The following is a 24,934-nucleotide window of genomic DNA, read 5'->3' as shown; positions in this document are numbered from 1 at the left end:
TAGAGTATAGGACTTCCTCCACAAGTGAGGCCCTGGGTTTGCGATCCCTATCTCCATGAAGACAGTAGTAGAGTTGGAAAAAAATCAACATCTTGAGGTCACCATAGTAAAATTAGCTGGGGCAAAATAATGCTACTGAGCTGAACGAGGGACAGCATATTTGCAAGTCTCATGGTACCTTCTTCATAGACTATTCACTTGTTATAAGAGGAAAATTATGATACAGAGCGGGAAAACAGTCATCACTTTGAAAAAGTACTCAACATTTAAATCACCAGTGAAAGATATGACACAAAATTGATCTGAATAGATTTAGAAATTGAATTGGTGTTACTTAATGACTAAACATGGCATTTTATCTAGTAAGGAAAGGCTTAGCAAGAAAATGTTTTTAAAAAGAAATAGAAAAAAAAATTAAGTAAGAGACGGTAAAATGAAAGATTTTGAGGAAAGCTAGCTTCCCCAAAAGGAAGGCAAGAAGGTTTTGTCAAACCTATCTCCTTAGAAATAAGCAGTAAATCACAGGTTGGTTGGCTTAAAATTCCATTTCGGGGAGAAGCTGAAATAGCAATTTGCTTAGTTATTAAGTATTGATAGTACTTTGCATAAAAGAGTCTATTTTGGGCTTGAGGGGATTTTTTTATTTTTTTAATGGCAGCAAAATGTGCATCAACATCTCTGGACCTGATATTCTGAGAAGGACACAGCATCACTTTTACAGCATTAAGAAATGTCAATATCATGAAAGACAAACAAACAAAAAGAATTCCAAAGTTAAGAACAAAGACAAGTTGAAGAAATGAATGCAATGTGTGATCCTCAACCAAGTTCTACAGATTGAAAACCAAAGGGGAAAAGGTATAAAGGCACATAAGACAAGAGACAAAATCAGAATATAGACTATATATTATGGTTGTTCTCAAATTGCCAACTTTACTCTGGTTATCTAAAAGAAGATCCTTGTACTCAGGAAACACAAACTACTAAATATCTACAATATGTTTTCAAATATCCTATTTTTAATTATATCAAGTGTGTAAAAAAATGATGAAGTGTCCAGGTGATAGCATATCGGGTTGAGTGCACGCATTACCAGTGCAAGAGTCAGGGCTCAAGTCCCTGCTCCCCACCTGCAAGTCTATAGACATCTCTCTTTCTCTATCTTCCCCTCCCCTCTCAATTTCTCTCTGTTCTGTCAAATAAATTAAGGAAAAAATGTCTATCGGGGCTGAAGATTCATGGTACAGGAATTTACCTCAAGAGGAAAGTGAATCAATAAAAATTAAAGGACCTCAAAGTTTAGGACATACCATTAAATTCTTCAAATTAACTCTCTATCCAAACTATATCACACTGCACAAATATATCCATAAATACACAGAGTCCACAACTTTAATCTACTTATAACTATCCATTACCACTGAACTAATCACCATTTTTAAACATACTATCTGCCAAAAGTAACTGATATCCCTTTATTTCAGAAAGTACAGCTTGGTATAGACCAAGCCCTATTTATTATTATTATTATTTTTTTAACAAACCGGATTCTTAATATTTGATATTTCCTCATGTCAGCCACTGTCTGGCACATCAGAATGATGCTCAAATTCTGGAACAAGCAGTTACTGCTTATGAATTCATCGCTATTTCCTCACTTCACTGAGGAAAGAAGAGATCTTAAAAAGATTGCTATAATATGAATATGCAGAGGGAAAGATTAAAAGTGAAAGCACACATGAGAAAATTTCAGAAGGAAAATGGCATGTTGTTACAAAGCAAAAGAGAAAAACGAGGTTCTAAAAATTGACATCACAAAAATTTAATTTAGTTAAATTGCAAACTAAAAGCCTGGCAAATATTGGTACTTTGCCCCACTTTCCATAAAACCAGTATTAGAATTTTAGGCAAATTAAATGTAAGTTTGTTACAGGAAAATGTAGCCAAGCTAACCAAAAGAAAAGTCAAACAAAACAAAGGAGAGAGTGGAGAAATAATCTTGAATTATAGGATATATTTAGTAGTGATTAAGAAAAACTAAATGGCCAAAGAGATTTGGACTCCAAGGCTCTGGTTTGATCCTGGGATCATATATAATAAAGCAGTTCTTTCACCTCTGTCACTCTCTTTCTAATGAATTAATAACTAAATAAATCTTTATGTAAAAAACTAGTGTAATAGTCTGGGAGATGGCAAAGTAGATAAAACATTACGCTCTCAAGCATGGGATCCCAAGTTCAATTCCTGGCAGCATATGTACCAGAGTGATGCATTGGCTCTTTCTCTAGCCCCATTTCTCGTATTAAAAATACATAAAAATGGGGGGCAGGGCTATAGCACACTAGTGTGAAGCTCAAGGACCCATGCAAGGATCCAGGTTGGAGCACCCAGCTCCCTCCCTGCAGGGAGGAATAGCTTCACAAGCAGTGAATCAAGTCTGCAGGTGTCTATATTTCTCTCCCCTTCTCTGTCTTCCCATCCTCTCTCAATTTCTCACTGTCCTATCCAGCAACAACAGCAGCAACAAAAACAACAGTGGGGGGAAAATGGTCTCCAGGAGCAGTGGATTCTTAGTGCAGGCAGTGAGCCCAAGCAATAACCGTGGAGGGGGAAAAAAGAGCACCTAAGATTCCTTCAGTAAAGTGGGGCTGGGCTCAAACATGAGTCCTGTAGATGGCAAAGCAATACACTATGTAAGTGAGCTATTTTGTGAGCCCAAGAAGCAATTTCCCCACAGATTCTTATGCACTTGTCTTATCACGGGAGGAGGGGGCTGAGCAGTGGTACACCTGGTTAAGGGCACATGTTACTATGCACAAGGACCCAAGTACAAGGCCTTGGTACTAACCCAAAGGGGTCAAGTGTCACTCGCGGTGGCGGCAGGGTGTGATGGAGAGAGAAAATCCAAGCGCAGAGGGAACACAAATCTTTATTGTTGGGTCAGACGGGTGGTTCAGGCCACGTGGAGGTAGCAAAAATGGCCACCTTGCCCAGCAACCTTCCCTGCGTCTAATCACCGAAGTGAAGGGCCGGGAATAGAGGGCCGGCAAGAGAGTGAGGTGCGGAAGAAGAAGGGCTTTTATGGGAATAGCTCTCAAGAATGAGAAGGGGGAGGAGTAACCATAGCACTCCAGGGTAGGATAATATCTCTCGCAGGAATGGGGAGAAACCAAAGCACTCCAACTATCACGGGGAATTGACAATGCCCTGAGGGCACAACATGGCGGAACAGGCTCTCTGAAAATGTCCCAACTCTCCTGGGAACTAGCAATAGCCTGAGGGGGCAACATGGCAGATGTGACTGCATCTGCACAATTTCCCAGCAGTCAAGATTCAGCAGTGGTGAAACAGTGTTGCTGAGACCTCTCTCTCTCTCTCTCTCCTTCTCACTGCTCCTTTCCTCTCAGGATCTCTCTGTTCTATCAAATCAAATCAAATCAAATAAATATTTTAACAGGGAGAAGAAATCCATAGGAGTTTAAGAAAGAAAAATTGGCTAACATTCCACAATTTCTTATTTCTCACTCCCATACTGCCTGACTTGTGTGATTCAGAACAGATCCATCTAAAGTGTCCACATATTGTTTTACTATGATTCAAATTAACCATCTATTAGGACTGTCGGTCTGGCTTCGCGAGAGGAGACAGACAACCAGGGACTCATGGTTGAGCTGTACGCAGTATCTCTTTATTCATGCAGGACGCAGCGCAATCTAAGCCAAGCTAAGCTAAACCTAACACAACTACCAACTAACTAAAACGAACAATGTTGCCTTACATACTTTCCAAGTAGGGTGTAAACAAGATGTGACATACAGAGGGTGGAGAGAAAAGTGACTGGTGAAAATCAGGGTGTGACAAGGAGAGGGGGCGGAGCAGGCGAGAATTCTATCACTGAACCACTAATGCCCTGGAGGGAGTGTGGTGCTTTATGTAAATGTAAAAGTGATTTATGTAAATAGACCGCTTTGAATGGGATCAAACCAATCCCTATACAGGCTTACCAGTGCTTGGTTAAGCAGAAGCCAGGGGGAGCTGGCATACTACCCAACATAGGACAAAAAATAAATATTGTAATTCCCATTATATGCTAGCAGAATACTTAAGGCCAGAAAAAAAATCACAAATTAGCTTCATGCACAGAATCCTTATAACCATTTATCATTCTACTGCCTTTTAAATCATTCCTACAGCATCGCCAGCGAACACTAGAGATCTAGGCGTCTCATCCCTTTTTCATGCTTTCATACACAGCTCATCGGCTACCTCTCCTAGGCTGGATGATATTGCTAACCGACATGTGGCAAAGGCTCTAAAACAGCATGACAATTTTATGCTTGACTCAGGTAATCATAGCTCTCTTGAGGGGACTCTGCTCTTCAGGCTCACCTCTTCTCTGTTTCCACCATGGAGGAACTTAAGGCTCTTAAACACTCAATTACACTCTATTGATTTATAAAGCCAAAAACAGCCATTCACATAAGGGTTCTCCATAAACATTACTAGATTATGCCAGCTCAGGTGATTGAGTCTGAGCCTCTTAATGTGCCACCAATTTAAAAAGAAACCTTCTGTACCCCATATGATTTGAGCTCCTCAAACCAAGCTCTCTACACACACCTCATACCTATTAACTTTAGAAAACAAAACTGCAGTTAGAAGAATCAACTCCAAAAGAAAGTGAACTGTAAACAGGGAGAGAAACTGCATAAATAAATGACTAAAATTCTAGCACTATCACACACAGTATAAAAATGAGGATAAACAACAGTATAAAAATGAGAATAACTCAGACAGAAAAAAGAGCTCACCTGTATAATGCACTTGTTTTGCCATGTGAGCAAGCCAAGTTTGAGCCCAATCTCTATCAAATTAGAAGAAGCTTTGGGGGGCAGGCAGTGGAGCACCTGGTTAAGCACACAAATTACAGTGTGTAAGGACCCGGATTCAATTCCCTGGTCCCCATCTGCAGGGGGAAAGCTTCACAAGTGGTGAAGCAGGGCTGCAGGTGTCTCCATGTCTCTTTCCCTCTATCTCCCTCTCCCTTCTCAGTTGCTCTCTCTATTAAATAAATAAATAAATAAATAAATAAACAAATAAATGGAGAAGAAGAAAGAAAAGGAGAAGGAGGAGGAAGGAAAGAAGGAAGGAAGAGAAGGAAGAAGAGGAAACAGTAGCAGCAGCTTTGGTGGAGGCCAGAGAATAAACCACAGGGTTAAGCACATAGTGTGAAATGCAAGGACCAGTGCAAGGATCCCAGTTCCAGACCTTGGCTTCCCACCTGCAAAGGGTGGGGATCATTTTACAAGCAGTGAAACAGTTCTGCAAGTGTGCATCCTTCTCTCGCCTTCTCTATCTCCTCCTCTCTCAATTTCTCTGTCCTATCCAACAACAACAATAAATGGGGGGGGGGGAGATGGTCCCCAGGAGGCAAGAAGAAAAAGGAGGAGTAGTAAGAGGAGGAGGAGGAGGAGAAGGAGAAGGAGAAGGAAAAGGAGAAGCAGCAGCAGCTTTGGTGTTGTTTTGTCCTTCTGTCACCCTGACTCTCCCTTGCTGTCTTAAAAAAATTTGTTTGTTTGGGGGGGTGAGTCAAGATGGCAGCAGGCAGGCAATGTGTGTATGCACATAACTCTGGTAAAAACAAAAGGATAGGGAAAAAAAAAGAGTTGACTCAAACTCTTCTGTAAGATAGACAATTTTCTGACCTTCACACAAACAAGCACTCCTTAAATTTTAATGTGTCTGTGAATTATCTGCTAAATGTTACTAGAATGCAGGCTCTGGTTCAGATCATCTAAGATAGGAAAGCACCCAGGTTCACTGACACTGCTCTGTTTCTTACAGAAGTAACATCATCTGAAACTTGTTAGAAAAAAAAAAAAATTAAAATCAAACAAACAACAGCAACAACAACAACAACAAAAAAAAACAGCACTCCTCAGCTCTGGTTTATGCTGGTGACAGTGACTAAACCTGGGATTTTGGAGTATCACAAATGAATATCTTTTTACATAGCCATTATACTATCTCCATGGCCCCAAACATTTTGAGCTCATCCTAGATATAAGAAATCTGCCATTTAACAAGAAACGCAGTGATTATTGGCATGCATATTAGAGAGCCGTGAACATTGTATTTTGTGAATCAGTCACCTTTTTTTAAAAAAAACTACAAATAAACAAGCCTTTAGTCAGATTAAATTGATCTCAGTTTTTAACTGTCCATATGCTAGTTTAGCATCAGGTAGTTTAAGTGAACCACCGTGTACAGAACCACAAAAAGGAAAGAAAAGAAAAGAAAAGAAAAGAAAAGAAAAGAAAAGAAAAGAAAAGAAAGAAAGATTGATAGATTCCAATGAATAGAAGGAAATGTGAAGTAACTACTAATAGGTGAGAAATTTGTTTCTGGGAATAACAAAAATGTCCTATATGGTGCTGTATTATGAAAACAGTCATCCTGAGCAGCGCTTTCTGTGGCACAATGGATAGTACATTGAACTTCTAGAGTAAAATAGTTATCCTGTGAATATACTTCTTAAAATTGCATTATATGCTTTAAATGAGTCAATCAGATAGTGTAGAAACTATCTCTTAATACTACTGTTTTATAAAAAGAAATAAATTAAAAACTTCAATAGCTTTCCTGAGTTAAAGTGAATAACCAACAACAGTGATAATGGAGATATATATATATATTTGTAGCAATTGGCAGGCTTTAATTTTTTTTAAAAAGTCAATCATACACATTAAAAATATAGGAAATTTCATGCAGACATGAAGCTCCCAATTCAGCCCCTGTAGCAACTTTAAAAATTACTGGGAGTCGGGCGGTAGCACAGCGGGTTAAGCGCGCATGTCGCAAAGCACAAGGACCTGCGTAAGCATCCCGGTTCCAACCCCCGGTTCCCCACCTGCAGGGGAGTCGCTTCACAGGCAGTGAAGCAGGTCTGCAGGTGTCTGTCTTTCTCTCCCCACCCCCTCTGTCTTCCCCTTCTCTCTCCATTTCTCTCTGTCCTATCCAATAACAATGGCATCAATAATAACTACAACAATAAAACAAGGGCAACAAAAGGGAATAAATATTTTAAAAAATGAAAATTACATATAAATACAGTATATTTTACATTTTCCAGACTTCATAATTTTATACTGTGATTTATACAACTTCTCTTATATTTTACATATCTCACTGCTCACTTGATTAACAAATTCTTATCTGCACTACTTCATATTGTTGGTAGGGAAGGGAAGCAAGCACAACGACCCGCTTTATGAAAATGAATGAAAACATTTGTGTATAGAGTTAAGAAAAAATTTAAAACTTTAAGGCTTACACACTTCAACAGCTATACATCAAAGACACAAAAGTAACAGTTTGTGAGAGACTGGAGTGAAACTGGGAAAGCAGAAAGGGATGCCTGTTACCAGCCAATCAAAGAAATTTTAAAAAACTTTCCAAAAGAGAGATGGGATCCTTCTGAAGTAAATATTCTGGTACCCAGTGCTGGACTAGGAGCTATATTTTTATCCTGTAACACTGACACAAAATTTTGAACTTCTTTTAATAAACATAAAAAGAGAGAGACCAAGTGGTGGTGCACCTAGTTAAGAACACACACTACTTGGGATTCCTTCGGTAACGCAAAGAGTTAAGTGCAGGTGGCACAAAGCTCAATGACCAGTGAAAGGATCCCAGTTCGAGCCCCTCCCCCACCTTCAGGGAAGTCGATTCACAAGTTCTTCTTCTTCTAGCGTTTGCCCTTCTTCCATAGCCAGTCAACAGCATCAGGTTGAGCCTGATGTAAAGTTTCGAGACCTCCTTTGAATCTGGAGAGGTGGCAGTCATTGACTATGTGGGTCATAGTCTGTCTGTAGCCGCAGGGGCAATTCGGGTCGTCTCTGGCTCCCCAGCGATGGAACATAGCAGCGCACCGGCCATGGCCTGTTCGATAGCGATTGAGGAGGGCCCAATCATAATGAGCTAGGTCAAAGCCGGGTTGACGCTTGCAGGGGTCTGTGATGAGGTGTTTGTTCTTGACCTCAGCTGACTGCCAACTCTGTTTCCAAGAGACTGGAACAGAGAAGTTCAGTGTAGGCATAGGGGACCAGATTGGGTGACTAGACGTCAAGCATTGGATGAAGATATCTGCGTATATTGGCAGGTGGGCGAAGATATCTGCGTATATTGGCAGGTCCGGTGGAGCGAGCGGAGACGTGGGAAATGAACTTAGATGATGCCGCATCCTGACGAATATCTGGTGGGGCGATGTTGCTAAGAACTGGTAGTGAAACAGGTCTGCAGGTGTCTATCTTTCTCTCCCCCTCTCTGTCTTCCCCTCCACTCTCTATTTCTCTCTGTCCTATCCAACAACGACGACAATAAGAATAACTACAACAATAAAACAACAAGGGGAACAAAAGGGAATAAATAAATATTAAAAAAAAAAAAAAGAGCACACACTACAATGCACAAGGACCTTGGTTCATTGCCTTGGTGCCCATCTGCAGGGGAAAGCTTTACAAGTGTTGAAGTTACAGCTATAGGTGTGTCTCTCTCTCTCTCTGTCTCTACCACCCCTTCCCTTCTCAATTTTTCTCTGTCTCTATCCAATAATAAATAAATAAAATAAAAAATAAATTAAAAAACATAAAAGCACAGATGTTTATATGACTCATCCAGTTTTCTCTTTGTTTCCCATTAAAAAAAAAGTAATTAACCATGAGTTGACAAGTTAACAATGAACCAATTCATTGTATTCAATTTGTCTCTATGCTTGAAGATATTCAAGTACATTAATAAAAAAAATTAAAATTGACCTTTATTTGAAAAAATTGGCTGGAGAAACTATAGAAAATGTGCTTTAAATATAAGAGCTCATAAATAACACTAAAATTACAGGACAGAGCAATGTAATATAAAAGGCGTTATTCACTTTTCATCTAAAAAGAAAACACTATAAATAAACATAAAGTAGTAGCTTCCATTAACTGTTTGGAAGAGGTTCTTTCACAGCTTCAGAGTATGAAATGCCCAAAACTTCAGGTATTGAATATTCAAATCAATGATGGCTGACAAGTATCTGACATACTTTTCCTGATGGAACAACACAGCCATGGAAGCCAATTTCCTCTGAATCGATGCACTATTGATAGGCCTATGTTCTCAGCCTGTTGAAGCAGGCATATGATGAATGCATCACAGAATATATATATATATATATATATATATATATATATATATATATATATATATATATATATATATATATATCACATAATCTCAATTAGGGTTCTCTGCTCTCTTAAGTGGGCTACTCCTAGAATGGTTTTGCTAGGGCTTTTATGGTAATGATTAAGGTCACCTTCAAGAGTATGATGTCCTCTCTTATACATAACTCCCTATTAAAGCCCAACACATGTTAATTCTATTATATTATATTCTAGAGATGACAAAGAAATGCAAAAGTCAGTACTCCTATCAACTTTGTACTGGATGATGACCCTTAAACTGTCTTTTATTATTTATTACAAAGAAGATATTTACTCTTCCTCTGTCATTAAGTAAATTTGAATTTAAATTAAATCAAATGAGTTTTTCAGTTCTTCAAGTATTAGATAAATGGCTGTATATGCTAGAGACACAGAATTTCTAAGGTCAGCAATAGTTCAACTTGGGGGAGGGGGTGGCTTACCATGACCATGACCCAAGTTTAAGCCTGGCTTACAATGCACTATGAGAAGCTTTTTTTTTCCTTTTTTAAAAATATTTATTTTCCTTTTTGTTGCCCTTGTTGTTTTATTATTGTAGTTATTATTGTTGTTCCTGATGTCATCGTTGTTAGATAGGACAGAGAGAAATGGAGAGAGGAGGGGATGACAGAGAGGGGGAGAGAAAGATAGTCACCTGCAGACCTGCTTCACCACCTGTGAAGGGATGACCCTGCAGGTGAGGAGCCAGAGGCTCGAACCGGGATCCTTGCTCTAGTCCTTGCGCTTTGGGCCACCTGTGCTCAGCCTGCTGCGCCACCGCCCCAATTCCCTGAGGGAAGCTGTAAAGCTGTAGTATCTTTCCCTCTTTCACTCTGTCTCTCTTTCATCTGGATAAAAAAAAAAGTCAGCCTGGTGTGTAAAGCCCTGGTGATAACAACAAAATCAACAAGTTTTTAAGAGAATATTTAAATTTGGGGCTGGGAGATAATTCATGCATAAAGAGCACAGATGCCACAATGTACTGTGCAAGGAACAAGGCTCTAGTTCCTGGCCACCAGCTGGAAGCAACTAAATGGGGGAAGCTTCATGAGTAGTGAAGAGGTGTTGCTGTGTCTCTCCTTGTCTCTATCTCTCATCCTTTATCTAAAAGAAGAAAAGAAAAAAAGCCAGCATGTCTACTGGGAACGGTGCAGGGATATAAGCACCAAGTCCTAGCAATGGCCCTGGTGGCAAGAAAAATAAAATGATGTCTAAAATTGGGGTAATAGATTACATTTCCAAGAAAGCAACTTGGAAACCCAAATTGGTTATACTAAGCATGTTGGCAACTCTTTCCTAGTCCAGGGTCTGAAAGACTACATAAAAAGTTAAGACACACAATCTATGTTGAATTAAATAACAAATTTGTAATAAATTACATCTATCAGTTTATAACGCAGTAACAAATCCACGTATAAAATAAATGTTCTTAAAGGAAAATTAATGGACTCACCTAATAGTATATATGTCCTGAATATTCTTCTTTTCTCCATGCCCTTCCTTAAGAGCTTGCATCTGTAATAACTTCATAATGGCTTTTATCAAGCCATGCATATTCCTATAAAGAAGTGAAACATTACATCAACTGTCATAGATACAAAGTGAATATTCTAATCCAGTATTTATTCCCACTATTTTTAAATAGTTGAACACTTACCACCCACAATGGACAGTAGCCAACTACAAAAACCAAACTCATTTGACAGTACAGTCCCAAAATAGCTGCTATTCCCATCCAAGACATTTAAAGTAGGAGAAATAAAACCAAAGGATCAAACCATAAAACTATCAATCATTTCCCTACACACATGGAAAAAATAAATAAATTGAGGAAAAAAACAAACATCAGCCCACATAACTGAAGACACGGACCACATCAGTGACCCATATTGAATAATCAAATCCTTCATTTATGAATATTAGTAGACCATGAATAATAATAACTAGACATATGAAATGGATTAGCCACTCAAAGAGAGGACCAGGACACCAATCAAGCAAATTACCACCATTAAAACAAAGTTAATAAATGTGGAAAAATAGAACCTTAAAGTTTTCCTAATTCTCCATAGGAGGTAGTAGGATAATATATCAAAATAATAATAATAATAATAGCCTGTCTGTTTTAGTTTTCCTTATTATTTGTTTACATAAAATGGAACTTCTCTAAGCTTTGCAATTGACCAGTTGTGATACAACTAACGTGAACACATTGTGAAATGACTGCCGTAATCAGGTGAACATGTCATTCTTCTCATAGTTACTTTACTGAAAAACCTACTCTCCAAGCTAATGTAAAGCATATAATACAGTGTTGCTAATTACAGTATCCAGGCTGTACATCTGATCCTCAGATTGTAATCCTGACAGGAATCTATACCTTTTGAAAACCAACCTCTCATCATTACCACCACCCTTAGCCCCAAACGATCAGCACTGTATCCTCTGTCTCTGTGATTTCAATGTTTTTTTAAAAATATATATTTTATTTACATTGTTTTCATGAGACAGAGAGATACAGAGAGAAAGACCAGAGCACTGCTCAGCTCTGGCACATAGTGATGCTGGGGATTAAGCCTGGAACCTCAGATAAGTAGAAGTGAGAATCTTTTGCTTAATCATTATGCTATCTTCAAATATGATTTCCACTTTTCTTAAAAGAATCTAAGTTAAAGAGGAAGTAAAACAATTTGCAGATTGTATAATATGCAAAGAAGAACCCTAGGCACTAATAAAAAGTTCTAGAAATGATAAACAAATATAATTAAGGTGCAAGCTACAAAATCAATATACAGTGAGCTGGGAAGGGGTGCACTGGATAAGCATTGGACTCTCAAGCAATGAGGTCTTGAGTTCAATCCCTAGCAACACATGTACCAGAGTGATACCTAGTTCTGGCTCTCTATCCTCCTATCTTTCTCATAAATAAATAAAATGTTTTTTAAAAAATCAATATACAAAATCCACTGCAATTCTATACAGAAACAAGTAAGAGAAATCAATAGAACACTCCATTTTTAATGACATCAAAAAGATTTAAATTCGGGAGTCGATTGGTAGAGCAGCGGGTTAAGCACTAGGAATGGAGTAAGGATCCTGGTTTGAGCCCTTGGCTCCCCACTTGCAGGGGAGTCGCTTCACAGGCAGTGAAGCAGGTCTGCAGGTGTCTTTCTCTCCCCCTCTCTGTCTTCCCCTCCTCTCTCCATTTCTCTCTGTCCTATACAACAATGACATCAATAACTACAATAAAAGAACAAGGGCAACAAAAAAAAGGAATAAATAAATATTTTTTAAAATCTTTAAAATAATAACTACAACAATAAAAACAAGGGCAACAAAAGGAAATAAATAAATAAATGCTTTGAAAAAAATTTTAAAAACCTAAAAAAATATTTTAATTAAGTAACTAAGAAAAAACAAAAGGGGATGAAAGGCTGGACAATAAAATCATAAAATATCATTAAAAGAATTACAATCCCGGCTCCCCACCTGCAGGGAAGTCGCTTCACAGGCAGTGAAGCAGGTCTGCAGGTGTCTATCTTTCTCTCCTCCTCTCTGTCTTCCCCTCCTCTCTCCATTTCTCTCTGTCCTATCCAACAACGACGACAACAACAATAATAACTACAACAATAAAACAACAAGGGCAACAAAAGGGAATAAATAAATAAAATAAAATATTAAAAAAAAAAAAAGAATTACAAAACACGGGAGTCAGGCAGTAGCGCAGTGGGTTAAGCACACGTGGCTCGAAGCACAAGGACTGGCGTGAAAGCTATTGTACTCAAAACAGTATGGCACTAGAATAAGCATAGGCATAAAGATCATTAGAATAGACTTGATAGCCAAGAAATAAATTCACACAATATTTGGGCAACTAATTATAATGAAGCCAAAAGTATAAAATAGAGAAAGGGAGGTATCTTCAACAAAATATGTTGGGGATAATGGTACAGCCACATGCAAGAGAATGAAACTGACCTGGCACAAGGACCAGAGTTAAGAATCCCAGTTCGAGCCCCTGACTCCCCACCTGCAGGGGAGTCACTGCACAAGCGGTGTCTATCTTTCTCTCCCCCTCTCTGTCTTCCCCTCCTCTCTCTATTTCTCTCTGTCTTATCCAACAACAACAACAACAACAATAATAACCACAACAATAAAACAACAAGGGCAACAAAAGGGAAAATAAATAATAAAAAAAGCTTTAAAAAAATGAAACTGAAACACTATCATATACCACATGAAAAGTTAACTCAAAATTCATTAAAGACTTGTATGTAAGAATTAAAGTAATAATATTCACAGAACAAAATACAAGCAATACACTCCACAACTTTGCCTTCAGTTGACTCTAACAGCAGTGAATACAAAAGCAAAAATAAACATATAGGGTTACATCAAATAAAAAGTTTCTTCATGATGAAGGAAAATATCACTAAAAAAAAAAAAAAAAGATAATCCCTAGTCACTTCCATCAGAAACATCATCATAACCTCATTTGAGAGTCTCTGCAGGACCATGCCCTCACTATAAAGTAGCAACTGTAGGGACTGCCCCACTTTCTGAAGGGAAGCTGGGTCAGCCTATTCTGCCACTTGAGGAAGACTGGTCCTGAAATGTATGTAGCCTAGAATGTCCTGAACTGTGGCCATGAGCTGTAAACTCAGACTGACAGGGACTCACAGGTTATAAAGCTACAGTGCTAAAGATGAATATATATACATGGGCCTGGGTCAGACTGTGTGGTTAACAGTTAATTGTATTTATAGTTTCTACTCAAGTTTGGGAGCTAGTCTCAGCCTTAAACTAGTCTTTGAAGTCTATTCACAACTTGACTATATCTTTCCAGACTATAATCTTAGTCCACCACCATGTTACCTATCAAGATCAAATAAAAATTACAGAAGTCATACACCACTAGGAACATACCTAAAATAGACTTCCTAGCTTCTTTGCACCCTAAAATCCCTATTCTTATCTGCTCTATTCATACTGTCTGATTCCTGTTTATTAAACATTTTGTCCTGCTTAACATCTTAACTGTCTTTCAGACACCAAGTTGCAATGCTACTATGATTCTATCCAGAACTCCATGGGTTGACAACTTCACCAGTGTGTCCCAGAACCTCACTTCTCCAGAGCCCTACCCCATTAGGGAAACATAGAAACAGGCTGGGGTTATGGATTGACCTGCCAACATCCATGTCCAAGAGAGAAGCAATTACAGAAGCCAGACATTATATCTTCTGCACACAAAGAATTTTGGTCCATACTCCCAGAGGCATAAATGTTAGGGGAAGATGAAAAGCATCTGAGCTCCAATTTCATGAAGAACCAGAGAGAGAAAAGAGTGGGGAAAAAAAAGGAAAGACACTCAGAAGTAGTAGGTATGACTTACAAAGGAAGAGAAGGCAGTGCCATAAAAAAAAAAAAAGAGGGCAAATTTTTATAAATATGGATAGATAGTTATAGAAATAATGATTATCCCATATCTGTGATCTTGTGAGAACTAATGTGTTGGGACAGGAACACACTCAGAGCATCTTGTCACATGTTTCCTGTCCAGGTTGGAACAGGAATGTAATTAGCATATGGTTAATGAACAGAATTAGCATACGCCTGACGGCAGCCTATGAACACAGCATGAACTTAAACAAACACACAAGGGATTGTAGGTGCTTCCAAACGTATTTAATCATCAGCATGATGAAAGTCGCTCTCTCTTCCTGACTACTCAGCTACAGTTCTCTTAATCCTGCATTCTAGGTACCTATTAGGCCCTTGCATCCCCAAGGACCACCGTGGCTGCTTCTCTTGAGACCTATACAAGTGGAGCTCAGCTCTGGTAAAACTACCTTAAAAGACTCATACCTCTGGTCATAATGACTAGCCAAGACTGCTCGTTCACCTATCTTGCTGTACGTAAATAACCACCATGTAATAAAGCCACCATTTGTTTAAACCCCAAGCCAAAGTTACGCCAGAATTTTTATCTATTTATTTATTTATTTATTTATTGCCTCCAGGGTTATTGCCGGGGCTCAGTGCCTGCACCATGAGTCTACTGCTCCTGGAGACCATTTGTTCCCCCTTTTGTTGCCCTTGTTGTGGTTATTATTGTTGTTGATGTTTTTTGTTGGATAGGACACAGAGAAATCGATAAAGGAGGGGAAGACAGAGACGGGGAGAGAAAGATAGACATTTGCAGACACCACCTATGAAGCGACTTCCCCGCAGGTGGGGAGCAGGGGTTGGAACTGGATCCTTTGGCGAGTCCTTGCGCTTTGCTCAGCCTGCGCTTAACCCGCTGCGCTACCACCGACAGCCCAGTCTTTTATTTTTAATTACTATACTAATGCAGTTTCCAATGGAGGGGATAGGGACGCAGAACTCTGGTGGTGGGAAAGGTGTGGAATTATACCCCCGTTATCTTATAATTTTGTAAGTCAATATTAAATCACTATTAAAATAATTAAAATTAAAAAGTGATGGTAATAATTAAAAATTAAAAAGAGAAGGGCCAGATACTGGCATACCCTGTTAAGTGCACACATTATCATCTGCAAAGACCCGGGTTCTAAACCCTGCTCCCTGCCTACAGAGGAAATGCTTCACAAGCAGTGAAGCAACTTTGCAGATGTCACTCTTTCTCTTTCCCTATTTTCCCCTTCGCTCTATCTGTCTTATCTTTAAAAAAAAAAGGTATAAAAAAAGGTGGGGGAGGGGGAATAGACATCAGGAGTGGCGCAGGCAACAAGCCCCAATGATAACTCTGATGGCAATGATAATAAAAAATAAATATTTCTTGGGGAAAAAAAAACAACTGATGGTGAGGATATAGGAAACAAAAGAGAGAGAGAACCTTCCTACACTATTGATGGGAATGCAAAGTGGTGTAGCCCCTTTGAAAATAGGATGGAGGCTTCTCAGATTATCCTATCATCAAGTAAGGTCACTCCTAAGAACCTAATTGAAATATAAATACAAGCATGAGAAAGTTTATATATTCCAGCTTCATTGCGGCTCTATTTACAGTAGCCAGAATAGCAGAAAACAATGCAAGTGAATGGATAAAGATGGACTACTAGTCAGGTGTAAGAAAACATGAGATCTTGCCCCTTAGAGCAACATGGGTGGAACTGGAGATGGATATGCTCACAGAAGAATGCAGGAGAAAGACAAATACCACATGACCTCATTTATATGTGGGGTGTAGGGAAATAAAGGCAAAGAACAAAGCCAAACCAAAATAAACACTTAGGTTCTGGCTGCAGAACTGAAGTTGGGAAGGGTAGATTAGTGGGAATTAAAGGGTAGAGAGGATTATTGGTATTTGGGGCATCATGTGGTGTAGTAACATACATTTGAAGAAGTGTGAAAATGTGTTGATAGAAACATACAGTATTATAAGTCAGTATTGCCATAATTAAAAATTTTAAAACATGACTCCAGGGTGATTTCTGGGGCTCAGTGCCAGCACTATGAATCCATTGATCCCGGTGGCCATTTTTTCCATTTTATTGGATAGGAGAAACTTTGAAAGAAAGGGGGAGGTAGGAAGAGAGAAAGAGAGACACCTGCAGACCTGCTTTGCGGCTTCTGAATTATCAACCCCGCCAGTGGGGAGCTGGGAGGTCAAAGCTGGATCCTTGCTCGGGTCCTTGTGCTTAGTACTGTGTGTGCTTTACCAGGTGCACCACCGCCCAGGACCACCAAATTAAAAGTTGTTTGTTTGTTTCTTTATTTATTTTTGCCTTCAGGATTATTGCTGGGGCTTGGTAAGAATCCACTGCTCCTGGAGGCCATTTTTTCCCTTTTGTTGCCCTTGTTGTTCATCGTTGCTGTTTTTATTATTGGTGTTATTGCTGTTGTTGTTGGCAGAGAGAAATGGAGAGAGGAGGGGAAGACAGAGAGGGGGAGAGAAAGATAGACACCTGCAGACCTGCGTCACCGCTTGTGAAACGACCTCCTACAGGTGGGCAGCCGGAGCTCAGAACCAGTATCCTTATGCTGGGTCCTTGAGCTTTCCATGTGAGCTTAAGCCGCTGAGCTACTGCCCAACCCCCAAATTAAAAGTTTTTAAAACATCTCACACATATTGATAAATTATATCACCCAGACTTGTCTGTTATTGCAATGACTTATTTAGCTCAATATAATCCCCTCAGGTTCATCAATATCACAAATTAGTCTGGTCTTTCAAAGATCGCCCAAGAAACATCAAGAAACCTTAGAAATAAAAAGCTTACTTTGCCCAGACAATAACTAGGACCCACCTACATATCAGATTTCAGGCTCAGGGAAAAAAAAAACTAGTATAGCCACAGGCCCTTTGGACTATAACTAAAATATGCCTACTAGTTATCTACAGAACGGAGACCATCCCCCTACCCCACTCCACCCCTTCATCTGCACTACTCCAGCCTTTAGGTTCATGATTAGTCAACAACTTGTTTGGCTTTATATATTAGCTCTCTTTTCAGCCACCAGGTTCCAGATGCTAGCATGATGCCAACCAGACTTCCCTGGACAGAAAACCCTACCAATTTGTTCTGGAGCTCCCATTCCCCAGAACCCCGCCCCACTAGGGAAAGAGAGAGACAGGCTGCCAGTATGGATCCACCTGTCAACACCCATGTTCATTCATCGAGGAAGCAATTACAGAAGCCAGACTTTCCACCTTCTGCAACCCAAAATGACCTTGGGTCCATACTCCCAGAGGGTTAAAAAATAGGAAAGCTTTCAAGGGAGGGGATGGGATGTGGTGTTCTGGTGGTGGGAATTTTGTGGAGTTTTACCCCTCTTATCCTATGGTTTTGTCAGTGTTTCCTTTTTATAAATAAATAATAATAATAAAATACCGTAAAAAAAAGATTACTTTGTGGGTCGAGCCCCCGGCTCCCCACCTACAGGGGAATTGATTCACAGGTGATGAAGCAGGTCTGCAGGTGTCTATCTTTCTCTCCCCCTCTGTTTTCCCCTCCTCTCTCCATTTCTCTCTGTCCTATCCAACAATGACAACATCAACAACAATAATAGCTACAACAACAATAAAAACAAGGGCAACAAAAAGAAAATAAATATTTTTTTAAAAAAGATTATTTTGAACTAAAAAGCAGTACTTCTTTTTTAACCATTGTTTATATTTATAAAGCATCTATAAGCTAAGTACTCTCAGAAGTGCTTATTGAACATTAAATCATTTACTATTTAGAATCTAGTAAGTAACAAATCTTAAAGTTATCTTGGTTGTAAGATAAATAAGACTTGGATCTAAATAACTGATATTACTTGGGGCAATGATGTGAGGTGTTATTAGGTGTACTTTTCTTTTTTTTTTTTTTAAATACTTTACATCTTCCAACTAGAAAAAGGTTTGGTCGTGCTGTTGTACTGTATGTGGCATACTCTGAGGAGGACACAATGTAGATTCATGGATGAATTATATGTGTATGGTTTCTCCATTATGTGGATCTTCTGATGAACACAGGAATCTCAAAACTGCATCAGGCTCCCCCCAAGGTTGTCTCTCCCGTGTGTATACTTTGATAGATATCAAACTGAGATTTAGTTTTCGTGTCAGCGACTGTACTGACCATTAGAGTACATAAGAGTCAATAATCAGGGGTCGGGTGGTGAGGCAGTCCTCACAAGTAGTGAAACAGTGCTGCAGGTGTCTATCTTTCTCCCTTTATCTCCTCCCATATATATATATATTTTTTCTTTGTTATTGGATAGAGATACAGGGACACTGAGAAGGAAGGAGGAGATAGCGAGAGAGACACCTACAGCTCTGCTTTACCACTCGTGAAGCTTTCCGCCTGCAGGTGGGGACCAGGAGCTTGAACCCAGGTTCTTGCACACTGTAATGTGTGTACTTAACCAAGTGTTTCATCACCCCACCCCCATCCTCCCTTCCATCTCAGTTTTCTTCTTTATCCAATCAATAAACTGGGTGGGGGGGAGGGGAAAAGTAGGTAGCATAATGGTTATGCAAAGAGATCCTCTTGCCTGAGGCTCCAGATTCCCAGGTTCAATCCCCTGCACCACCATAAACCAGAGCTGAGCAATGCTCTAGTTAAAAAAAAAAAAAATCAATAAACTATTTAAAAAAAAAAAAAAGCCTGTGGCCACTGAGCACTTGAATGTCATTAATCCAAGTTGAGTTTTGCTGGAGTAAAATTCATGCTGCTTTTAAATTCATGATGCCGAACACCAAAAAAAAGAATGTAAATGTCATGTATAATTTTATATTGATTACATATTGCAAATGTTTTTGATATATGGGTTTACATTAATGCATTACCATAATTAATATTGTGTTTTTTCTTCATTTTTTAATATGGTTATAGAATTTTTTTAATTATGTGTGGCAAAAATTGGAACCTTGCATTTCATTTCTATTTCACAGTGCTGGAAACAGTTTGGTTGCTAAGTGGATTCTTTAGTGAAGATTGAGGTTTCCTTTGTAGTTGAACTCTTTCCCACTGTATTTCTAACTGTATGTTTTCTCTTTCATATGGATATTCTTATGGCCATCCAGTGAAGACTCATGAATGAACTTTTGTGACAGATATTCACATGTGAAGGGTTCTTCTCAAAGGAAGGAGGAGGAGATAGAGAGGGAGAGAGACAGATATCTGTAGCCCTGCTTTACCACTCAAGAAGCTTTCCCCCTGCAGGTGGGGACCAGAGGACTTGAACCTGGGTCCTTGAGCACTGTAATGTGTGTGCTTAACCAAGTACACCACTGCATGGCCCTGATGCCATTTCCTTTAGATTGTCTTTCCTATGTGTGTTCTCAAATTGATGTCAAACTGATAGTAATAGAAACAGATACTGGGAAAGAGAGAGGCAGGCTGGGAGTATGGACCGACCAGTCAACGCCCATGTTCAGTGGGGAAGCAATTACAGAAGCCAGACCTTCTACCTTCTGCAACCCACAAGGCCAGGGTCCATGCTCCCAGAGGGATAGAGAATGGGAAAGCTATCAGGGTGGGATATGGAGATTGGGTGGTGGGAATTGTGTGGAGTTGTACCCCTCCTACCCTATGGTTTTGTTAATTAATCCTTTCTTAAATAAAAAATAAAATAAAAGAAACAGATAAAAGAAAAATGAAGTTTATTGTCATAAGCCAAGGATTGTTGGCAGTTACCAGAAACTAGAACAGATTCCCACAATCTCCAGAAGGACTCCATCATAGTGACAACTTGATTTTAGACTTCTGGATTCCATAGTTGTACTGAAATAAACTGTTACTGTTGTAAGCCACAAAATTTGTAATCATTTGTTACAAAAATCCTAGAAAACTAATACACAGCTGCTGGCAAAGTTGATTTGTCTGGGAGTGAACATCTCACATATGCTAGGTACTACAACCAGAGATCTGCAACTGCAGGTAAGAAATCCTAACCTCAGTCTGGCTATCTTATACATAAGAGATGTTAACCAAACACAGGTGGTACACTGTAGATTAGGAAACCCGTCAAGTTATTCTGCAGCCAAAAGAGAAGAAATAAGCAGAGCTTCTGTCCAACTTGCCTCTGAGGTGCAAATAGATCCTATTCTTGCATTCTATGGGTCACATTTGTATTTTTAAAAAGAAAGAAAGGAAAAAAAAAAAAAGGAATATTAGACCAGTGACAAAGCTCACCTTGGAAGGTGCCTGCTTTGTCATGTGCACAACCCAAGTTCAAGTGGAGGCCCCACCTGATTGGGGGGAAGCTTTGATGCTGTGTTCTTAAGAGTGTGTCCTTTCTCAATCTCTCTGTCTCTATATGAAAAGCTTGGAGTGGTAAAGTCCCAACAATAACTTGAAAGAAGGAAAGGAAGGAAGGAAGGAAGGAAGGAAGGAAAGAAGGAAGGAAGGAAGGGAGGGAGGGAGGGAGGGAGGGAGGGAGCAAGGGAGGAAGGAAGGAAGAAGAAAGGAAGGAGAGAAAGAAAGAGAGGAAGTAAGGAGAAAAAGAAAGGAAAGGAGGGAAGGAAGGAAGGAAGGTGAGAAAGAAAGAGAGGGGGTAGGGAGAGAGAGAGAGAAAGGAAGAAAGAAAGAAAGAAAGAAAGAAAGAAAGAAAGAAAGAAAGAAAGAAAGAAAGAGGAGGAAAAGATTCTTCTAGCGTTTGCCCTTCTTCCGTAGCCAGTCAACAGCATCAGGTTGAGCCTGATGTCTGCTTGTTGCTGGCTTTGAAAGTGACTGGGATCCATGTGGATTCAGTCGGCTAGGAAGGATCGTCAGTTTCCCCAATGAATGGGTACTCACGGGATGCACCACGAGAAGGTCGATCCAATGATAATAGCACCCTTCTCAAACTATTTCAAGTGGGCTTCTGAAAGTTGTAAACCAAAGAATTCTAATACACTCAACATGCAGCCAAAAGCCCTTCGGTAAAGATCAGCTATTACAAGTCCTTCTTAGGAGAGTAAATGGCAAAAGAAGCTGATAATGACTCAACAGTGCCCTAAAGAAAGGAAACGTCTGGTCTGACCTGCCAGAGCAGTGACAAGAAACAACACAAAAAAAGTATCCTCAATTTTCATTACTTGAAAGAGCAAATAACCAGATCTCATCATGAGAAGGAATGTGAGTCCATAATAATACTTAATACCGAGAGAGAGAGAGAGAGAGAGAGAAAAGAGAGTGTAGAGAAAAGTATGTGTGTGTGTAAAAAAGAAATTGATCAAACTGGACAGACTATACTAATTAAAGCCTGCAATTAAAAATGATTTTTCTCTAGATAAATAGAACAGTTACTACTAAGTATATGAAATAAAATATATCATGTTTCTTCTATTCAAAAACTGTATTTGATTATTTTTTTTGATTATTTTTGTCAAAAGACAAAATAATACTTGACTCTTTGCTTTCAAAATAGTATAATTATAAGGTACAAGGAAGTACCAATAGTATTATTTTTCTAAGACATGAATGAGAATAGCAATAGTTTGGATTAAAGAGAAATATATGGTCATCCCCAGAGGGAATTATACCTTAGAATCATATGCCAGATTATCCGAATGTGGTCATGTCTGTCTGTCTGAGTTTTGTTTTGTTTTGTTTTACCAGAGTACTATTCAGCTCTGGCTTATGGTGGTGCTGGGGATTTAACCTGGGACCTTCATGCCTCAGGCATGAAAATGTTTTTACATAGCCACCATGCTATGGCCCCAGTCTCTTTTAATTAGAAAGGATAAATGATCAACTTAAAGCACAGTAAGTTGCCAGCAAATAAGAGCATTGTATAAAAAGATTATATTCACTATCATCTTCTAAATTAATTATCAAATTATCTGAGAGAGATAAAAATGAGTTTGGAAGAGGGAGAGGATTTTTTTTTTTTTTTGGTAAAAGTTATGTAGAATCCATTTTTGAATAAATGACAAAAAATAATACTTCATTTAAAAAATGTCTAAGAGATGTAATCCTACTGAGGTTTTGCTTGGGAAAGTTCCATGTACTCATTTGTCATTTAAGTAGAAGAAAACAGTCTGACATCCTCTGAAGCATTTTTCCATTATAAAAGTAACATGTGTTCAGTAGCCACTTTTCTTAAATCACCTAGAAGTATCTTAGCATAAACACATGACTGTTATAATGGAAAATTTTGTGACAAACAAAGCATTCATCCAGATCAACTAACTTAAAAAGAAATAGGGCAGAATGTCCTAGTCAAGAAAAGTGGCTGGAATCATTTTTCTGATTATGAGCTACTACAACTTGAGAGTGACTCTGGGATTTTAGAGAAAAGAAAATAGATTGGAAAAAAGGAAAGGCAGACATCTGGAAACAAACTGAATTACTTAAAGGAATCTTTAAAAGACACAAGGAAAAATAGATATGTCCTAATAACTCTGCCACTCTCCGATAAGAGTTAAATGAAGAATGACACCAATGTAGAAAAATACCGTGAAACCATCTCAGATTCATGAAAATACTCTAACACCCCCAGTTGCAGATGAAAGGCTCTAACAGTTTCCTTAAACTTGAGAGGAAAGAGGCATTCTTCCTTAATCTGTCTTCTGCCAAATAAAAAGAGAAAGATTCTTGATAGTACAGAAAACCTTCAATAATAAAAGATTAAGAATACAGTCTCTTTTATGCTGTAGCTATTCCCCTCATGATAACTGAGCAATTGTTTCCTAAGAGAAAGGGTCGTCAATACAAGAGAAGAAATGAGAAATGAGACTTTCTCATTAAATTACTGTAACTCTCAACTCCAAATAGTTCACAGAAACACTTTTAAGCAAATTAGACTTTCATCAATCCATGATCAAAGACTCAATATATCCATCAGCTTTAGTCAGGTCCCACCATGGACATTTTTAATATCCTATACAAGATTTCATTAGAAAGTAAATTTGTGGAGTCTGGGAAAGATACACTTTAATCTCTCATAACTACACATACTTTATTGTCTGCAAATAGATAAATTGCAAGTCCTACCTCTGTTTGGAAGCACAAAAGGCACACAAATCAAGTGCTAGACTAGTTTATAAAGAGCATAACCTTTCCACCAAACTCATTTTTTTTAAAGAATGAAGGTTGTGGAAGCAGTTGAACCAAAATTACAGGCTGTCATGACATTTCAATATCAAAAACTAAATACCTGGTTCCACAGGAGAGGAAGGTTTTTATTCACAATTCCGTTACTAAGCAACTACAACAATGGCTGCATGCGCTTTCTAGAAGCTAGTGCAGTGAAAAAAGGGGGGAAAAAGCCCAAGGAAAGGAAAACAGGGAACTCCTTATGTTGGAAATTTTTATCTCAGGATAAATTCAATGTAAAAACAAAACAAACCCCAACATCTAAACTTAAAACAAGCACTTCCTTAGAGGAAAACAGAAGTGCATGCTACTACCATGTACCATTCTCTTCAACTTCAGTTTTGGTTAATTTCAAAATTCACATTTAACTGGTGATAATGATTTCCTTACTGTGTTTCCTTTGTGGTCCTTTCTTTCTTTCACCCTCCCTAGGGAATGATTTTTTTCTTTCAAATTTCCTTACTGATTAAAAGAACATTTTAGACCTCTTAAATCCATTTCTTTGTTTACAGAAGCCATAAAAACCAGTTTACAATTGTTTCATGTTGCCTCAGCTTTGAACCGGGAACACTCTTGGACATCAAACTATTCCTTTGAAGAGAATAGTCTCTCAAACAGAGCCAGACACTTTCCCAGCCACTCCCTGAAGTTTAGACAACCAGACCTTTTCAAATGTCAACTCTTTTTCAGAGTTAGACTATACAATACGGGCTCTAAACCAATGTTTCTCAAATGGTAGATTGGGGGGTAGAGGGAGATTTACATACATGTTCCAAGGGAACTTTATAGGCTAGGCCTACAAAGGGCCAAGAAGTAGATTATATGTTTAGGAAGGATTACCCTCAAAACTTTCCATCTTTCCTTGCAGCTTTCAGCCGTTGCTACAATGCTGAGAAAGCTACGTTCACTAAATTATCTATCGTGTAGAAGACTGCTTCCCACTATAATATTCCTCTCCCTTCAGTTCCATTGCTGAAGGTTGCTGAACTAGTAGGTAGGCAAAATTTAAAGATAAAGCTTTAGAATTGGTTTTTTATATATATATATATCTTTTTTTCAAAAAAAAATATTTATTTTGCTTTTGAGAGAGATGCAGAGACAGAGACAAACACCAGAGCACTGCTCAGCTCTGGTTTATGGTGGAATGGG

The 24,934-nt window shown here is 38.7% G+C and overlaps 1 protein-coding gene across 5 annotated transcripts in view; it reads right to left on the bottom strand.

Moving 5' to 3' along the window:
• FOCAD (focadhesin) overlaps positions 1-24,934 on the bottom strand; it is a 327,910-nt gene that overhangs the window by 262,488 nt on the left and 40,488 nt on the right. For all 5 annotated transcript variants that reach the window (XR_009552025.1, XM_060199634.1, XM_060199636.1 and 2 more), the window contains one exon: positions 10,702-10,806. Coding sequence is in view for 4 of the 5 variants with exons in the window: in XM_060199634.1 (XP_060055617.1) it covers positions 10,702-10,806 (105 nt within the window). In the remaining variant the exon portion in view is untranslated. The remainder of the gene's footprint in view (positions 1-10,701; positions 10,807-24,934) is intronic.

The sequence above is a fragment of the Erinaceus europaeus genome, chromosome 10 (genome assembly GCF_950295315.1).
Source record: "Erinaceus europaeus chromosome 10, mEriEur2.1, whole genome shotgun sequence".
In the NCBI taxonomy this organism is placed as follows: Eukaryota; Metazoa; Chordata; class Mammalia; order Eulipotyphla; family Erinaceidae; genus Erinaceus; species Erinaceus europaeus.
This window is presented reverse-complemented; position numbering and strand designations above follow the sequence as displayed.